This window comes from Meleagris gallopavo, chromosome 10 (genome assembly GCF_000146605.3).
Source record: "Meleagris gallopavo isolate NT-WF06-2002-E0010 breed Aviagen turkey brand Nicholas breeding stock chromosome 10, Turkey_5.1, whole genome shotgun sequence".
Classification (NCBI taxonomy): Eukaryota; Metazoa; Chordata; class Aves; order Galliformes; family Phasianidae; genus Meleagris; species Meleagris gallopavo.
Window position 1 is genome coordinate 13,086,466 of NC_015020.2, and position 15,595 is coordinate 13,102,060.

Below are 15,595 nucleotides of genomic sequence, written 5' to 3' on the forward strand. Positions count from 1 at the left end.
CGCGCCATGGGGCGGCGGGGCCGGCACCGGGAAGCCTGAGCCGCCACCGGACCGCGGGATCCGCTGCTGCCGCTGCCGCCCGGAGCCTGGGGTAAGCCCGACGGGATCGCGGAGTTCCTCCGCTAGCGGGGATGCTCCCCGTGGGGTGGGATGCTGCGTCGGACGGCGCGGATGGGTGCGAGGTGACCCCGCCCCGCTGGGTGGCTCGGTGACCTTGGGTGAGATGTCCCGGAGCGGACGAGGGGAGGCGGGAGGCTGTGTCCCGCAACGGTTGGGTTGCGGGGTTGCCTTCGGCTGGGAAGAGCGAGAGCTGCGGACGCACCGCTGCTCTGCTGCGCTGCTCCGGGGAGGCAATCAGCTAAGGTGCCGAACTGTGCTGCCTGCTGGGAGAACCTGGAGCAACAGCTGGCTCTCAGCGGGACGGGAAGGCTTCCAGAACGGTGCCGCAGAGCGGGGCGAGGAGCGGGTAAGCCGATAGCAGCAGCCCGCTTCCCTCCGCTCACCGCTGGCTTTCATCATGTCCAGAGGAGCCCAAACTCCGGCCGGACTCGAGAGCAGCAGCTCTCGGCGCAGCGCTGTGCCTCCCGCCCCGCTCCTTTCCAGGAGCCCCGTGCTTGGCCCCGAAACGCAGCTCCGGGGCACGGGCTGGGGGTGCCGGGCTGTCCCCTCCGTGGTGCCGGAGTGCGGGACCTGCCGGCAGGTGTCAGTGTGCCCCCTCCGACCGCAGCCGTGGGGTCTGCACCGGGCAGCCCCCTGCGCTGAGCCCCGGCTGGGATCGGGGGGCTGGTCCCATATACACCGCATGTTTTTCCCCTGCTCCTGATGCTGCCTATTCGGATGAAGCCACTTCGCACTGTGCTTGCTCCGACAGTAGGAGGGGATGCCGCTGTGTGCGTGAGCCTCCCTCCCCCCCAACCCCCCCTCCTCTCCCGGGAGCTGACTTCGGGGATGCTCGGGGCTGGGAACTCGGCCCCAGGCAGGGGAAGCAGCCGCCGTGCTGAGGGAGCTGGATTTGGTGCGTTGCTCTTTCAAGAGGGTCTCTGCTTGTGGGTTTGGAAGTCTCTGGTGAGAGAAGCCAGAGGGCACAACACATGGCACTGGTGTGACACAGAACGCGCAGCTGCCGTCTCCCTCGATCGCAGCCCGGGCTTCATCTCATCTGATGTCTTATGCAAATCCTGAGCTCCCCGAGTCCTGGGATTTTCTGACATTTTCCTTTACTCTCATCTTAAAGTTCCTTGCTCTAAGAAAAGCTAATAAAAGGAACCCAAATCATAATGTCTTGCAGGTTTTTAAACCAGTCTCATGGGCGGGGGGAGAGGCAGTGACTTACTGAAGTCGTTCAGCAAGAATCAGCTCGGGGCCGCGGTGGGGATCACCAACACTGCTGCTCAGGCAGGGACAGTGGGCTCAGAAGTGGCTGTCCCTGTGCTCGGGATTCAGGTCCTGCACGGCCCTGGGTGGGCAGAGAGTGGGGCTGACCCCACAGTGCTGCAAATAGCATCGGCATGCACAGCTGAGCCCATCTGCTCCAGGCACTTAGCCTCTGCCCAGCCTCTCTAAGTGGCCTTAATTTGATAAATCTTTCCCACATTTAATAAGAAGGTGACTCGGTTAGATTTTCATCCCTGCTAAAAGGCATCGGCAGGAGCTCGAGGCAAGCCCTCTCCTATTGCTCCCGCATGGATGCACCTCAGCTGGCCCTGTCCCCAGGGATGCTGGAGCAGGATGTCACCCGTCTGCCAGCATCAGCTACCTGGGGGCTCAGACACATCCCCAGCCAACCCCCTTGTGAATGCTTCACAGCATACAGGCGGCCGGATCAGTTTCTGCAGCGTGAAAGGGCAAAAATCAATGTTAATGTCCCTGACAATTAGCTAATGTCTTAATTATCGAACCCTGCTTGATTAGTGGAGGAGCGTGTTGCTCCAGAGCTGCTTTGCTGGCGGCATCCAAGCAGGCAGGACATGGCACGGCTTGGCAGGGTGGTGCTGCTGCCGGGTCCTGCGGCTTGCCCAGCTGCTAACGAGGAGTCCAGCATGCCCTCCTGCCCCTCGCTTTCTGGGTGAAGGCACCAAAAGCAGAAATGATCCTATTGCCATCTCAGTGCTTAGGGCAGGAGGAAGCCTCAGAACATACGGGGTATTGCAAGAAGCTATTTTTTGAGATGCAGCTCGTGGAAATCCCAGCAATGCATGGGTTGTTGCCTGCAGGCAGCGGGAACACAGAGGGCTGCACCAGGACCAGGCAGAGCTGGCCAGGAAATAGGCTGTGCTCCTGGGCACGTCTGCCAGGGACATTTGTGCTGAAATGCCTCTTCCTTCGTGTTAAGGTTTTTATAGACAAGGGGGAAAAAAATAATTAGCAAGCTGGAAGTTTTCCAGCTTTTGCGATACAAACCCTAAATCAAGAAAAAAAAAAAAATGAGTAGTCAGATGCTTCTCATCAAATCTCCATTCTTTTGGATCAAGGATAAGTGATTAGAAAGTTATTTCCAGCTCTAGTAGTGAGGTCAATGGGGTTATATGCTACCAAAGAGCTGTGCTGTCCGCTGCTTCTGCAAGTACAGATTTGCACTTACATACTTATTTTATCCTACCCACCTCCAATATGAGCAAATAGAGCAGAGTGGCTAATGATGGTGTGGGATAGCCGGTCCCTGGTATCAGTTTGGTTCCTATAGCATCACCAAGGCCAACCATCAACCTAATGCAAATGGTACCACCACTAACCTATGTCACTTAGTGCCATGTTCGCAGGGATGAGGATTCTCCCACTGCCCTGGGCAGCCCATCTCAATGCTTGGTTGACCCTCCCCGTGAAGATATTCTTCCTAATGTCCAACTGAACCTTCCATGGCACAGCTCAAGGCCATTTCCTCACATTCTATCACTCATATATCTTGTCTTCTAGCCCTTCACCAGCCTCGCTGCTCTTCTCTGAGTGCAATCCAGCAGCTCAGTGTCCTTGTAGCAAAAGTCCCCAAACTGAACATCAGCACTGTGTACTAGGGTTGGTCAACCCCCTGGCCCTGCTGGCTGTGCTGCAGCCCATGGCAGCCCTTAGCCCACCTGTGCTCTGCTAGCACCTCCATCGGGGTTATTGCAGCTGACAAGAACTTCAATTTTGGTTCCAAATTGCCAGGGAGCCGGCTGAGAGCACGTCATCAAAGCACACCCTTAAGGGTTTAAAAATAGAAGAAAAGGGGGAAAATAATAATAATGCGTATTTAAGTGCGATGATTCATCTGCCAAAGCCCTTGTTTAGGAGAGTGCGGGGCTGGTGCGTGCTTGGCAGGGATGAGCATTGGGTGGCTCCTGCTATGGAGAATAACGGGCATATCCTAGAAGAACTGTGAATATATGGTCCCCAACCCTTGTTCCCATTGACCCCTATCCCATCCCAGAGCCTGCCTGCTGCTGCTGGCTTCTCCCAGGTTTTAACTGGCCTGGGGATAAGGCATGGAGCTGGCACGCAGGCTGGGTAAGCCCCAGCTCCGTCCGTTTGAAGTCTGGAGCCTTTGCTGGGCTCCAGAGATAAGCCCGGGAGCCCTCCCTGCATCCCTGCTGCCCTCCCCTCCGTGGCCCAGTTCCATATTTTTATACCCAGCATTTACATCGGCTAATGAAGAACGAGTCAGTTCTGACGTTCCTGTGCTGACTTTGAACTCCGCTCTGTTCAAAGCAGGTTTTTAGGCAACCAGCCCTTGCTGCACGAGGCAAGAAACCTCTCCCTGCTCTGGCTCAGCCCTTGCACCTTGCAGCTCCTTATCACTAGCTGCCCTACGGAGCACAGCAAATGCAGGCTCCGACCCCAGGCTGCTGCTTCCAGCAAACTTCTCGTGTTTTAAGATGCTCAGTGCAGATGCTACAAGACCAGTAAGGTCTCAGCTCAAGATAAATGCTGGTTATCTTCCAAACACTGATGTGGCCAGCCCAACTGCTGCAGGGTAGACAAACCCATCCAACCACCTGGCATAGGCTGCCCAAGGAGTTGGTGGAGTCACTATCCCTGGAGGCGTTTATGAAATGTATAGATGTGGTACTGAGGGACATGGCTTAGTGGGCGATACTGGTGGCAGGTGGATGGTTGGACTGGAGGATCCTAGAGGTCTTTTCCAACCTTTATGATTCTATGATTCTATCCATCTGCACACCCACTCATCCACCATTTCAGCCACTAACATGGCACAAAAGGAAGCCCAGCACCACACCAACAGCTAGAGCAGTTAATTTTTCCTATGCCTTCAGGCTGTTTTTTAACCAACCTAGGAGAAGCTATGCACGGTCATGATGGACACCCCCAAAATGCTCCACATCCATTAACTCCCTCCCAGGCTCTCCCTGGGATTGTCGTAGAATCATTTGAGTTGGAAGGGACCTGTAAAGGCCATCTGCTCCAACTCCCCTGCACTGAACAGGGACACCCACAGCTCCATCAGGTGCTCAGAGCCCGTCCAGCCTGACCCTGGGGGTCTCTAGGGACAGGATCTAAATCTCCCCTCTTTTAATTTGAAACCATTTCTCCTTGTGCTATCACAATAAACCACGCTACAGAATCTGTCCCCTTCTTTCCTGGATGACTCTCCATCCTCTCCACACCAGTCCCCGGTGACCTTAGGACCACAAGCCACTCACACCCATGTCACCTAGCACAAAGTTGCCCCGCACTCATGATCTACCCATCGTGCGGTGCCATTGCAGGGCAGGATCCGTCCCCAAGGAGCGTGGCGGGGCGAGAGAATGAAGGATCCGGCTGGGCAGCAGCAGCATGGGGCAGCAGAACCTGCGGCGTGCTGACGGGCTCCTGCCGATGCTCTCGTGGCCCCTGGCCCTCCTGGCCCTGAGCGTGTGCTGCGGGGCAGGCGGCGTGGCCACCGAGCAGCATGTCTCCAGCCCAGCATCCCCTTCTTCCTCATCCTCCTCCTCCTCCTCTGGCCGAGCACCCCTTGACTGGCTCCTCACCGACCGGGGTCCCTTCTACCGAGCCCAGGAGTACGTGGACTTCATGGAGCGCTACCGGCAGGGTTTCACCACCAGGTACAGGATCTACAGGTGAGAGGCAGCAGCAGGGCTCCCAAGGGATGGGGCTGGTTGAATCCAGGTGGCTGAAGCTGGGGTTGCTCTAGGGGACCCGTGGCGGGATGCAGCACCTATGCCAGGCTCTGCCAAGGGGAGATGTTTTGTTTTCGTGCCTTTCACCATCCCATTTACTTCAGCTGCAAAGGCTGGGGAGGCCCCTTCAGTTCAGCCCACCACCAGGTTGCAGCCCCAGGCAGGTTTTGCCCCAGACCAGCAGCAATTTGCAATGCTGGTTGAGATGTGCATGCCTAGCTGGGATTCCGCCAGGACAAGGCTGATGCTGGGGGTCCTTGCAAAGCCCACGCAGCCCAGGAGGGGTTCACGGCACCAGAGCAAACCCTGCATCCCACCAGTGAGCTGACGTCAGCACACAGATTGCTGTGTTGTTATGAATCCAGCCCTGAGGGAGCTCATTTCCCCTTTCCCCGTCCCTGTACGCTGCCTAGGGATGCTCCAGGGACACTGCTGGTGACGCTGGAGGGACAGAAAGGAGCACCCACAGGGATGGCAGCCAAATCACTCCTCCTCCAAGGAGGATAACCTCGCATTTCCCATGGGATAAGATCAAGGGGACCAAAGGATCAGTGGCCCCCATCCCACATTTCCCAGGCTGAGGGGCAACACCATCCACAAGGAACATCACTCCCTCCCCAGCATCAGACTTATTTAGCTCTGAAGCCACTGTGGGAGGCAGCCCAGTGCTGTCTATGTCCAATCTTCCCCCCTTCCTCCTCTCCCTTTTCTCTTAATCAGCTCTAATTAAACTGTTGGAAAGCCACCACCTGGTGTTAATTAGAGCAAAAAGCTGAATATTAGGCTGAAATTGGCCACATGATGTTTGCGGGGCTGTTGTTTGAGGCGGAAGCAGGCTGAGGAGCTCTAGGGAGATATATACAAAACATCACCCCACGCCAGAACGCCACACTGTCCTCCATCCCACCACGATCCCACCATCCTGGCAGTCAGCTGTCTGCACAAAAACCCAAGATTGAATGAGAAAGGCCGGATCCTGCCCCTCTCAGAGCTACCCAAGCTTCCAGTGGGGACCAGCACCAGAGTTTCACATCCCACCGGTGCCATGCCCACTACGTCCAGCACCCTCACCCCATGCACTTCCTCCACCTCCAGCTTCATAGATAACACTCTCATCATCCACAGCTGTAAGCACCCAGGATTTCTACCTGGATCCACGGGAATGGGGCTCAAAGATGGGTGAAGCCAGCAGGATGGAAGAGGTGACATCAATGCCACGTGGATACCTCTGCTGCATGCAGCTCATTATTACCATCAGTGGTTTAGAGACTGATGAAACCTTGTCCCTGAGCATCCCTTTCCCATCCACCCCCTGCCTCTGACCGTCACTTTTCTCTTTCCTGCCGCAGGGAGTTTGCACGCTGGAAGGTGAACAACCTGGCTTTGGAGAGGAAGGATTTCTTCAGCTTACCGCTGCCCCTTGCCCCTGAATTCATCCGCAACATCCGCTTGCTGGGGCGCCGGCCCAGCCTGCAGCAGGTCACCGACAGCATCATCAAGAAATACGGGACACACTTCTTGCTGGCCGCCACGCTGGGAGGTGAGCTGGGGGCAAAAAGAAGACGGGTTTGGGGGAGAAATATGACCAAGAAGGAGACACATCGTGTGTCCCCACAGGAGAGGAGTCCCTGACCATTTTTGTGGACAAGCGCAAGCTGAGCCATCGGGCAGAGCTGTCGGGGGCTGGGAACGGCTCAGCGGTGTCACTGGAGACGCTGCACCAGCTGGCAGCCTCCTACTTCATCGACCGCGAGAGCACGCTGCGTCGGCTGCACCACATCCAGATTGCCACGGCTGCCATCAAGGTAGGCGAGGGGGCAGCGAGAGGGAGACAGCGGGTGGGCAGTGCAGCCCAGCAGGGATGGCGGCAAGGCAGGGCAGGGCGAGCCCTGGAGAAGTGTGCACATCCGCATTATTTATGGGAAATTGGGCGCGCTAATGAAGGCGCATTTTTCAGCAGGCTGGAGGCCGGGCTGCTGGCTGTCAACAAGCCAATTAGCAGGCAATTATTTCTCCTCTCCAAGCTGCCGCAGTGTTGCCTTGCTAGCTAGGAGCTGTCTGCAGCCCCTCTGTGCATAGTGGTACGCATCCTCTCCTATGTCCCTCACCATCTACGGTCCCAACCAGGTGACAGAAACACGGACAGGGCCGCTGGGCTGCAGCAATTACGACAACCTGGACTCGGTGAGCTCGGTGCTGGTGCAGAGCCCGGAGAACAAGGTGCAGCTGCAAGGTAGGGACCGTGCTGCAGGGATGGCAGAAGGGCCACCAAGGGATTCGTGTAGGGAGGGGGGGGGGGTGGCCAGGTCGGGCTGCTGCTTTAGAGATAAATAAGTTAAAGTTGGGCAGGAAGGAGATGCGTCTCCTTTGCCAAGAGGAGCTACGATCAATAGAGAGTCCAGACAGGCGGCTCTGCTGCCAGTGGATGTGAGCATCCAGGTGGTCTGGGAGGGGCCCAACGAGGTCCATCTGGGAGTGCTGAGCCCCCTTATCTCCCCTGGGCTCCTTTTCACCTGCAGGGCTGCAGACAGTGCTGCCCCATCACCTGAGGGAGCGTTTCGTGGCAGCCGCTTTGAGCTACATCGCCTGCAGCTCGGTTGGGGAGCTGGTGTGCCGCCGGAGCGACTGCCGCTGCCAATGCCAGCCCACCTTCCCCCACTGCAACTGCCCTGAGGCCGACATCCAGGCACTCGAGGGCAACTTGGTCCAGCTCCAGCGTGCCTGGGACAGCCACCACAGCCAGTTTGAGGAGTCAGGTAAGGATGGGAGACACTGTGCCGGGTGCTATACCCCAGCTCCAATAGCATCTCCTTGCTCAGAGCCTTCCCTTGAAGTAGGTCAGGTTAGCACATGTGGCCAGGAAGCATCCATGGGTGCTCAGGGTGGGCGGAGGCTGTAAGGCAGGGTCCAGACAAGTAGTCTCACAGCAAGCACAGAAGATGGGTCTCGCCTTGAGGACCAAAGAGCCTACGGGCATTTTTTTAATGGAAAACAACAACAGATGACACCAGGTTCGCTGACTTGGTGTCTGTCTCCCCACAGAGGAGTTTCAGGCCCTGGTGAAGAAGCTCCCAGGGGACCGCTTCCTGAACAGGACGGCCATCTCCCACTTCTGGGCCATGGACCTGGACATTCAACACCGCTACCAACAGCTGGGCACCAGCCTCAAGCTGCTCTCCAGGAAAACCCACCACATCATTCGGAGGCTCTTCAACCTCAGCAAACGCTGCCACCGGCAACCCCGCTTCAAACTGCCAAAGGAGAGGTAGGATGCCACAGCCCCATGCTGCAAGTCAGAGCCCTGGGGAAGCTCAGTCCTATGGTCTATCTCCCCCCGGGACTCAAGGAGCTCCCACCTTGCCAGAGGGAAGCCTGAGGACAGCTTTGCCAGCCAGGGATGCAGTCCTCACAGGTTGGGTTCAAGCCTGGAAGTGGAAAACAAGGATTGGTTCGGTGGGAGACACCAGTGGTGTTGTGTGGCCCCCCCCCCCCCAAAAAAAAAATGAACACAAGTTGGGTTTTTCTTCCAGCCCTGAAACTGTCTGAGGATCATTCAGACCAGGAGACCTTATTGCTCTCTACAACTACCCGAAAGGAGAGGGGGGGCATGGTCAGCGGGCATGGCGGGGATGTTTGGACTAGGCGATCTTAGTGGTCTTTTCCAACTTTAGCAATTCTACCCTAAGCAGCTGTCCTCCCGTGCTCCTTCTCCCCTGTAGGCCACTTCATTACTGGTGGGGCCGCGCTCAGTCGCTCCTCTACTGTGGTGAGACGACAGTGCCTGGGGCCTTCCTGGAAGAAAGCCACAGCTGCACGTGCCCCTCGGAGCAGCCCTCCTGCCAAGGGGCCATCCCGTGTGCCTTGGGTGAGGGGCCAGCCTGCGCCAGCTGCGCCGAGGACAACAGCACTCGCTGCGGGACCTGCAACCACGGCTACGTGCTGGCCCAGGGCTTCTGCCGCCCCGAGGTGGCCGACTCACTGGAGCATTACCTGGGACTGGAGACAGACCTGCAGGACCTGGAGCTCAAGTACCTCCTGCAGAAACGGGACAGCCGCATCGAGGTGCACTCCATTTTCATCAGCAATGACATGCGCCTCGGGAGCTGGTTTGACCCCTCCTGGAGGAAGCGCATGCTCCTGACCCTGAAAAGCAACAAGTACAAGCCAGGCCTGGTTCACGTGATGTTGGCCCTCTCCCTGCAGATCTGCCTCACCAAGAACAGCACGCTGGAACCCGTCATGGCCATCTACGTCAACCCCTTTGGGGGAAGCCACTCAGAGAGCTGGTTCATGCCCGTCAACGAGGGCAGCTTCCCAGACTGGGAAAGGACTAACGTGGATGCCTCTGCCCAGTGCCAAAACTGGACGCTCACTTTGGGCAACAAATGGAAGACCTTCTTTGAAACAGTCCACGTCTACTTGCGGAGCCGCATCAAGTCTCTGGATGATAGCTCCAACGAGACCATCTACTATGAGCCCTTGGAGATGACAGATCCCTCCAAGAACCTGGGCTACATGAAGATCAACAGCCTGCAGGTCTTTGGCTACAGCCTGCCCTTTGAACCGGACTCCATTCGTGACCTGATCCTACAGCTGGACTACCCCTACACGCAGGGATCGCAGGCTTCAGCCATGCTGCAGCTGGTGGAGATCCGGGACCGGGTTAACAGGCTGTCACCCCCTGGCAAAACCCGCCTCGACCTCTTCACCTGCCTGCTTCGTCACAGGCTCAAGCTGGCCAACAACGAGGTGGCCAGGATCCAGTCCTCTCTGCGAGCCTTCAGTGCACGGCTGCCCAATGCAGTGGAGCAGGAGATGGGCAAGCTGTGCAGCTAGCAGCTGCGACACTCAAATCACAGAGCGAGAGAGCCTGGTGAAAAGACTCTCCTGAAAAAAATAAATAAAATATTAAAAAGCACTCTGAAAAGAATGAAATCAAGGCCTTACCTTCATGCCAACAGTGTGCTTCCATGGTACACCCAGCCACCGGCCATAAAGATGTGGGGCACAATCCAGTGGGCCTGTGAGCGCAGGATGGCTTCGTGCCCGGGGACATTGCCAGCAGTCACCTCTTCTGTTTGGGGACACACGCTGGTGGCAGGGGCATGTGTTGGTGGCCCCACCGGAGCAAACAACCCAACACCACGAGGGCTCCCAGTGCCCATCATCAGTTCCTCTAGCAGCACCCCAGTTTTTTAGTCTTTTTAAGATGAGTTTCTACAGATGCCTTTGCAACGCACTATTCCTGTGGCTGTGTCCTCACAGGTGGCACAGGGGGACAACACGATGGGCAGAGCTGAGACATCACTCCCTTCAGTGCAGGCAGGGACCTGGCATCTGCCCCACAATGCTGCTGTTACGGACGCCAGTGAAGATCTCTGGGCCGCTTTTCCTTACAAAGAAATGGAAACAAAAGGAGGAAAGAAAAAGATAAAAGAAAAATGTTTTATTTATGTATTTATTTATTTGGCTTGGGAGGGTTTTTTTTAAGCTTATCTATTTGGGGAGGATCATTTCTTGTTGGTGGCTCCAGCTGAGAGACATCTTAGTAAAATGTATCTGTTTAATATATTTTTTAAAAAAATGCCTTTTTTTGAGCAAAAGAGCAACCAAAAAATAACTGAAGGAAAAAAAAAAAAAAAAGAACAAGAATGATGTCATCTCTGGCCCTGGCTTTTCCATTGCTGTGCTGGGGGGGGTGGCGAGGAGGCTCCAGCACCATGTGCCCCAGTGTTTCCTGCCCCATCATGCAAGCCTGGCATTGAGCAAAGCCTCCTGAGAAGGCATAGGCAGGGAGCACTCTCCATGCTAGCTGGCCATCTGACTCCTGTCAGTGGCCTCATTAACCCAGAGGGGTGCTCAGGATTCTTAGGTGGCTCATTAAGGCCATCTGTGGCACACTGCACCCCCTCGGGCATGCCAGAAATGGGCACTAGGAGGTTTGTTTGGTGCCTCTCCACTGCACGTGGGGGAAGTATGGGAAGGGATGGGGAGTCACTGACTACAGCCACCCTTTCAGTCATGTGGATGACATATCTTTGATGTGTCTTCCTTATTAGGTCTGTATATGGAGGCTGCTCCGAACCTGCGGCATCCTTGTTGCCCTCCACATTCACCACTCCCTTAGAGCTGCTTCATCTCTCTATCAGCTAGACTCAGTGCAGGCACCAAGGGCATCTCTGCATCTTCCTTCATGTGCTGATGGGGCCTTCAAAAGACTACGTAAGGCCAACATCCCCAGCAACCCTGCAGAACATCAGGAGTGGAAAAGCTCTGCCTCCTGGAGCAGCCCCATTGCTCAGGGTGATCTTCACAGCTCTGCCAAACTTTCCCCAGCTGCCAAAACTTTGCTCGAATGCCACAAGAAACACAGCAACTTGAGCTCACCCATTCTGCTGCTCCTCCATCCTCAGGCTGGATAGATAGAGAGATAAGTGGGTGGAAAACAAAACCAGGGTAGATAGGGAGACAAGTGGGAGGAAAATAAAAGTGGGATAGATAAACAATGCTATTTATATTCTCTGTCTAATCTATCAATCTATCAGGCAGCCTACTGTGCTTGTAGCATTCCTCAATCTGTCACCTGGACTTCTGCTTTCTGTACAACTGGCTTCCTTTGCTTGTGTCTCCTAGTCCTAAAAGAAAAAAAAAATGAGGCATTTAAAAGCACAGGGGAAGTGAAAACAATCCTCTCTTTGTCACAGCTCTCTGGGGACAAGTGGGGGAGGGGGTGTGGATGTCCTGCTAAGGGGCACCTGCACAGCTGGAGGGTTTTTGGTAACACACGTCACCTCAAGGATTTGGCAGAGCTTGTGGCTTGGTCTCTGGTCTCCCTGGGTAAATGGCCATCCGCAGAGATGATGCTCAGGTGCACCTTCCCCTCATCAATCAAGATGAGTATCAGGCTAATGATCCTCTGCTCCCATCCTCTGTGTTCCCTGGGGACTGCATCTCTTACCCAGTAACATATGCCCAAGTTGCTTAAAAACAAAGAGGCAGTACATAAAGGCACCATCCTCCCTCTCCACCAGCCCCAAAGTGCCACCACTGCCCCAGTACTGCTGCAAGAAGCCCCGGGGGTTGACACCCTGCATCCTTCTCTGGGAATTTTGTTTCAAACCCGCCAGCTTTTTTAAAAATTGAATGTTTGGGGCTCTCTCTACCTGTGCACTGGGTTGTGAGCCTCTGCATTTATACTTTGCAAAGCTACTCTTCACATCAGAAAAGGCCAGAATCCCAAGTGTTGGCCTCAGGGTGTTACCACAAGGGCGTTTCCCTGCCTATACAAATACTGAGCTCAAACAGCTCCAGCAGCATCCCCACAACCCAGCAGCATCCGCAGAGCCCAGAGGCAAGATCGAGCCTTGCCGTTCCTTTTTCAGTTCTGTTTTTTTCCCTCCCCCCATCTCCTGACAAGCTAAGAAGTGCAGTCGAGGTGGCAAATTACCACCAGAGCCTCGTTAATTGGCAGGCAAGATCCTTCCCCTGCTGTTTGGGTTGTCATCAGCTGCTTCAGCACGATTTCAGTTTCTCTCTTTAGGTCTATTTTCTCCCCTTTCCGATGGTTTTCCCCCTTGATCCATCTCTCTGCCATCACTTTCAAAGCTCTTGAGGGCTCTCATCCGCCCACACTGCACTCCCTGGGGTCCCTCTTTGCAGAAGCTCCATGGGGCCGTGGCAAATGGCCACTTCTCTGAGAGAATGGGGATCAGTAGCCCTTGAGATGATGATGTTGATGACCTCAATGGCTCCTTTCTCCGCCTCCCACCACCTGCTGGGACCTCTTGGGAAGACAGTAGGGGAGATGGTGGGCAGGAGACACACACCATCACAAGGAATTGAAAATGCAGATCCACAATGCAGGAAAGATCCCATCACTTTCATTTTCTTTGTCCAGAGCTTTCTGTGCTCTCTCTGAGCTTCTGGAGCTTCTCCTACACCGAGCAGCAGGGGAGAATAAGGAGGGATGTGGCACTGTCAGTCACCAGTCCTGCACATGCTTGAGCATCACCTGGCCCACAGCCCATTGCAGAGTTGCTTTTTCCTCCTCCAATTCCAACTGCCATCACCTCCCAAAATACGTGTGCATGCCCTTGCCAATCACTAACGTGTTGATGGTTGGACCAGCTGATCTTAATGGTCTTTCCAACCTTTATGGTTCTAAGATTCTAACCCTGCCACCTTCCACCACCCACGGGCACGTACACACTTGTAGGTGACTAACTTAGGTGGCCCACTTCCATCCAGAACATCTACCTAAGGAGTGACAGCAACCCTAGCACAATCCCCACCTCAAGATGCACTCAAGCATGGGACACTGCAGCTCTCCTTCTAATAACACCCCCAGGATCCTGAACCACACCAGCATCCCTAGCTGTGCCACAAGCACTGATGAGCAATGCATCATAACTGCCACCACAGCCAGTGCCAATCGGCACAGCTACGTCCTGACTTACATCACTGGGCTGACTCCTGACTCTGCTCCCAGGGGACTCCTCACAAGATCATGGTTCTGCTCCTGGACCAGAGGCTGAGACCACGAGGGATTTAGCAGAGAGCTAATCACAAGGCAAAGGTATGCAGAAAAACACCCCGAGCTGTCTCTGAGCTTGTCACCACTGGAGCCAGTGAGGGACCTGAGGGGATCACTGTGACACATCTCAGAGCACACTGCTGCCCAGGGATGGTGCACAGGCCAGGTTTGCTGATAGAGTGACTATTTTTTAAAAGCACTCTCCCAGCCTGCAGGCAGGAAGGCATGAACCCTCATAGCCAACTGCCCACCAAATCAATGGTGCTTACTGTATCCCCATGACAGGTTGCTACTACATCCCTGTGACAGGTTACAGCACCATCTAGCTGAGCAGACACACTGAGTTTTGACCCATTTCTACGCAAAAAATTCAGCTCAACATGTATTTTGGCAGTGTAGATGAGCTTCTACCTTCCCTCACACCTCTGCAGCTCCAGACAGGGACATGATAGAATAAGAGGGAATGGCCTCAGATCACACCAGGAAAGGTTCAGGTTGGATATTAGGAAACATTTCTTTTCCAAAAGAATGATGAAGCACCAAAATGGGTTTCCCATAGAGGTGGTGGGTTCACCATTTCTGGAGGTGCTTGAGAACTGTGGACAGGTAGCACTGAGGCCATGGTCAGTGGGCACAGTGGGATGGGTTGGACTTGGGGATCTTAGAGGTCTTCAACAACCTTAATGACTCTCTATTCCTTGTCTGGTCTTCCCCAGTGTTATGGATCAGGAAAACAAGATGGGAGCTGATGAGCAAAGGCTCTTATTTTCCTCTCTGTAGCCCAGTTTGTCTCTGAAGAGCAAAAGCAGAGAGCACCACGCAAGGCTTACGTCCCCAGTCCATGGCACGCCAGGACATTGTTCTTCCAATCTAATTTCTAGAGTTCTTTTGCTGACATAACACTCCAAAAAACACAACGTAAAATCCCTATGAAATGCAATAAGTCTGAGAGCAGAGATGCCTGGAGCCTGCCTGCTCCACCCAGGCCATGTCCTCACCCTGCCCCACAAAGCTCCAGCACAGTCAGATTTCCCTTTTTCCCAGGAGTCGGCAATGGCACTGGGAGCAGTGCTCTCAGGAAGGCTCCTGAGGGAACAGATGCAGTGATTACCCAAATTACTTTCTAATAGCTTTTATCTCCTAATTTCTACTTTGCCAAGTGTTAAAATCCATTAATAACCAAGAGACCATATGGAAAAACATTTAACATCCCAGCTGCCAAGAGCTCCCACCTCCGTCATGCTCCAGCAGGGTTGAGGGAGAGGGGGTAGGAAAAAAAAAAAAAAAGATGATTATTTTTTAAATCTTAAACCCAGGTGGGCCAGCACATGCATTTACTGATTAGCAGTGATTGGGAAAACCCAAGCACAAAGCTGGGGACCCCACGCTTCCCAGCCAGGCCATGCTGAAGTTCCTTGCAAACATTTCCAGGCAGAGGATGAAAATAGAATCCTGTATCCCAACCAGAGGATGTTGCCTGGGAAACCAGGGATATAGGGGCACAGGTCAGGCTGGATGCTCAGGGCTTGCTTTAGGGCCAAGGGCACTGCTGGAAGAAAGCAGACACGAGGAAAATGTTGAGGTATAGCAGTTGGTGCCACAGATGATGTCCAGGCAATTGGAGGGGTCTTGCCCCCCTGAAAATGGTAATTGGTTATTGGGGTGGTAAGTAAGGTCACAAAAAGAAACACACCCAGACACATACAGTCCATAAAACTACAGTCTGTTTCCCCTCTAATTGGTAATAAATGTAAATGTTTAGTTATGCCTGGCTTGGGAGCTATGAAATGCACATCTGGCTGGCTGGCTCTCCTGCCTGCCATCTGTGGAGCAAAGGGAAGGAGAGCGCCTGTGCACCAGAGACCAGGAACAGCCCAAGAGCAGGAGGTGGACAAGGGAAGGATGGAGGGGAGATGGCTGGTGTGTGGTCTGCACCCCACCCTAACCC

At 54.5% G+C, this 15,595-nt stretch overlaps 1 protein-coding gene across 2 annotated transcripts; it reads left to right on the forward strand.

Annotated features, from left to right (window-relative positions):
• Positions 1-6: 6 nt before the first annotated feature.
• On the forward strand, positions 7-10,685 carry BRINP2 (BMP/retinoic acid inducible neural specific 2). 2 transcript variants are annotated; one of them, XM_010715806.2, is made up of 8 exons: positions 7-91; positions 4,704-5,054; positions 6,464-6,654; positions 6,732-6,919; positions 7,242-7,347; positions 7,634-7,870; positions 8,157-8,379; positions 8,834-10,685. In XM_010715806.2, exons 2-8 carry the CDS (start codon positions 4,771-4,773, stop codon positions 9,948-9,950), a joined length of 2,346 nt encoding a protein of 781 aa, XP_010714108.1. In that variant the 5' UTR covers positions 7-91; positions 4,704-4,770; the 3' UTR covers positions 9,951-10,685. The 2 variants fall into 2 exon arrangements, with proteins under 2 accessions (XP_010714108.1, XP_010714109.1); XM_010715807.2 differs by having other exon boundaries at positions 4,704-5,039.
• Positions 10,686-15,595: the final 4,910 nt, after the last annotated feature.

Bases quoted from the DNA above. Each gene is read 5' to 3' on its own strand.
- BRINP2 (XM_010715806.2), top strand. From the start codon at position 4,771: ATGGGGCAGCAGAACCTGCGGCGTGCTGACGGGCTCCTGCCGATGCTC. The intron at 5,055-6,463 runs GTGAGAGGCAGC...TTCCTGCCGCAG, and splicing joins ACCAGGTACAGGATCTACAG to GGAGTTTGCACGCTGGAAGG. The intron at 6,920-7,241 runs GTAGGCGAGGGG...GGTCCCAACCAG, and splicing joins TTGCCACGGCTGCCATCAAG to GTGACAGAAACACGGACAGG.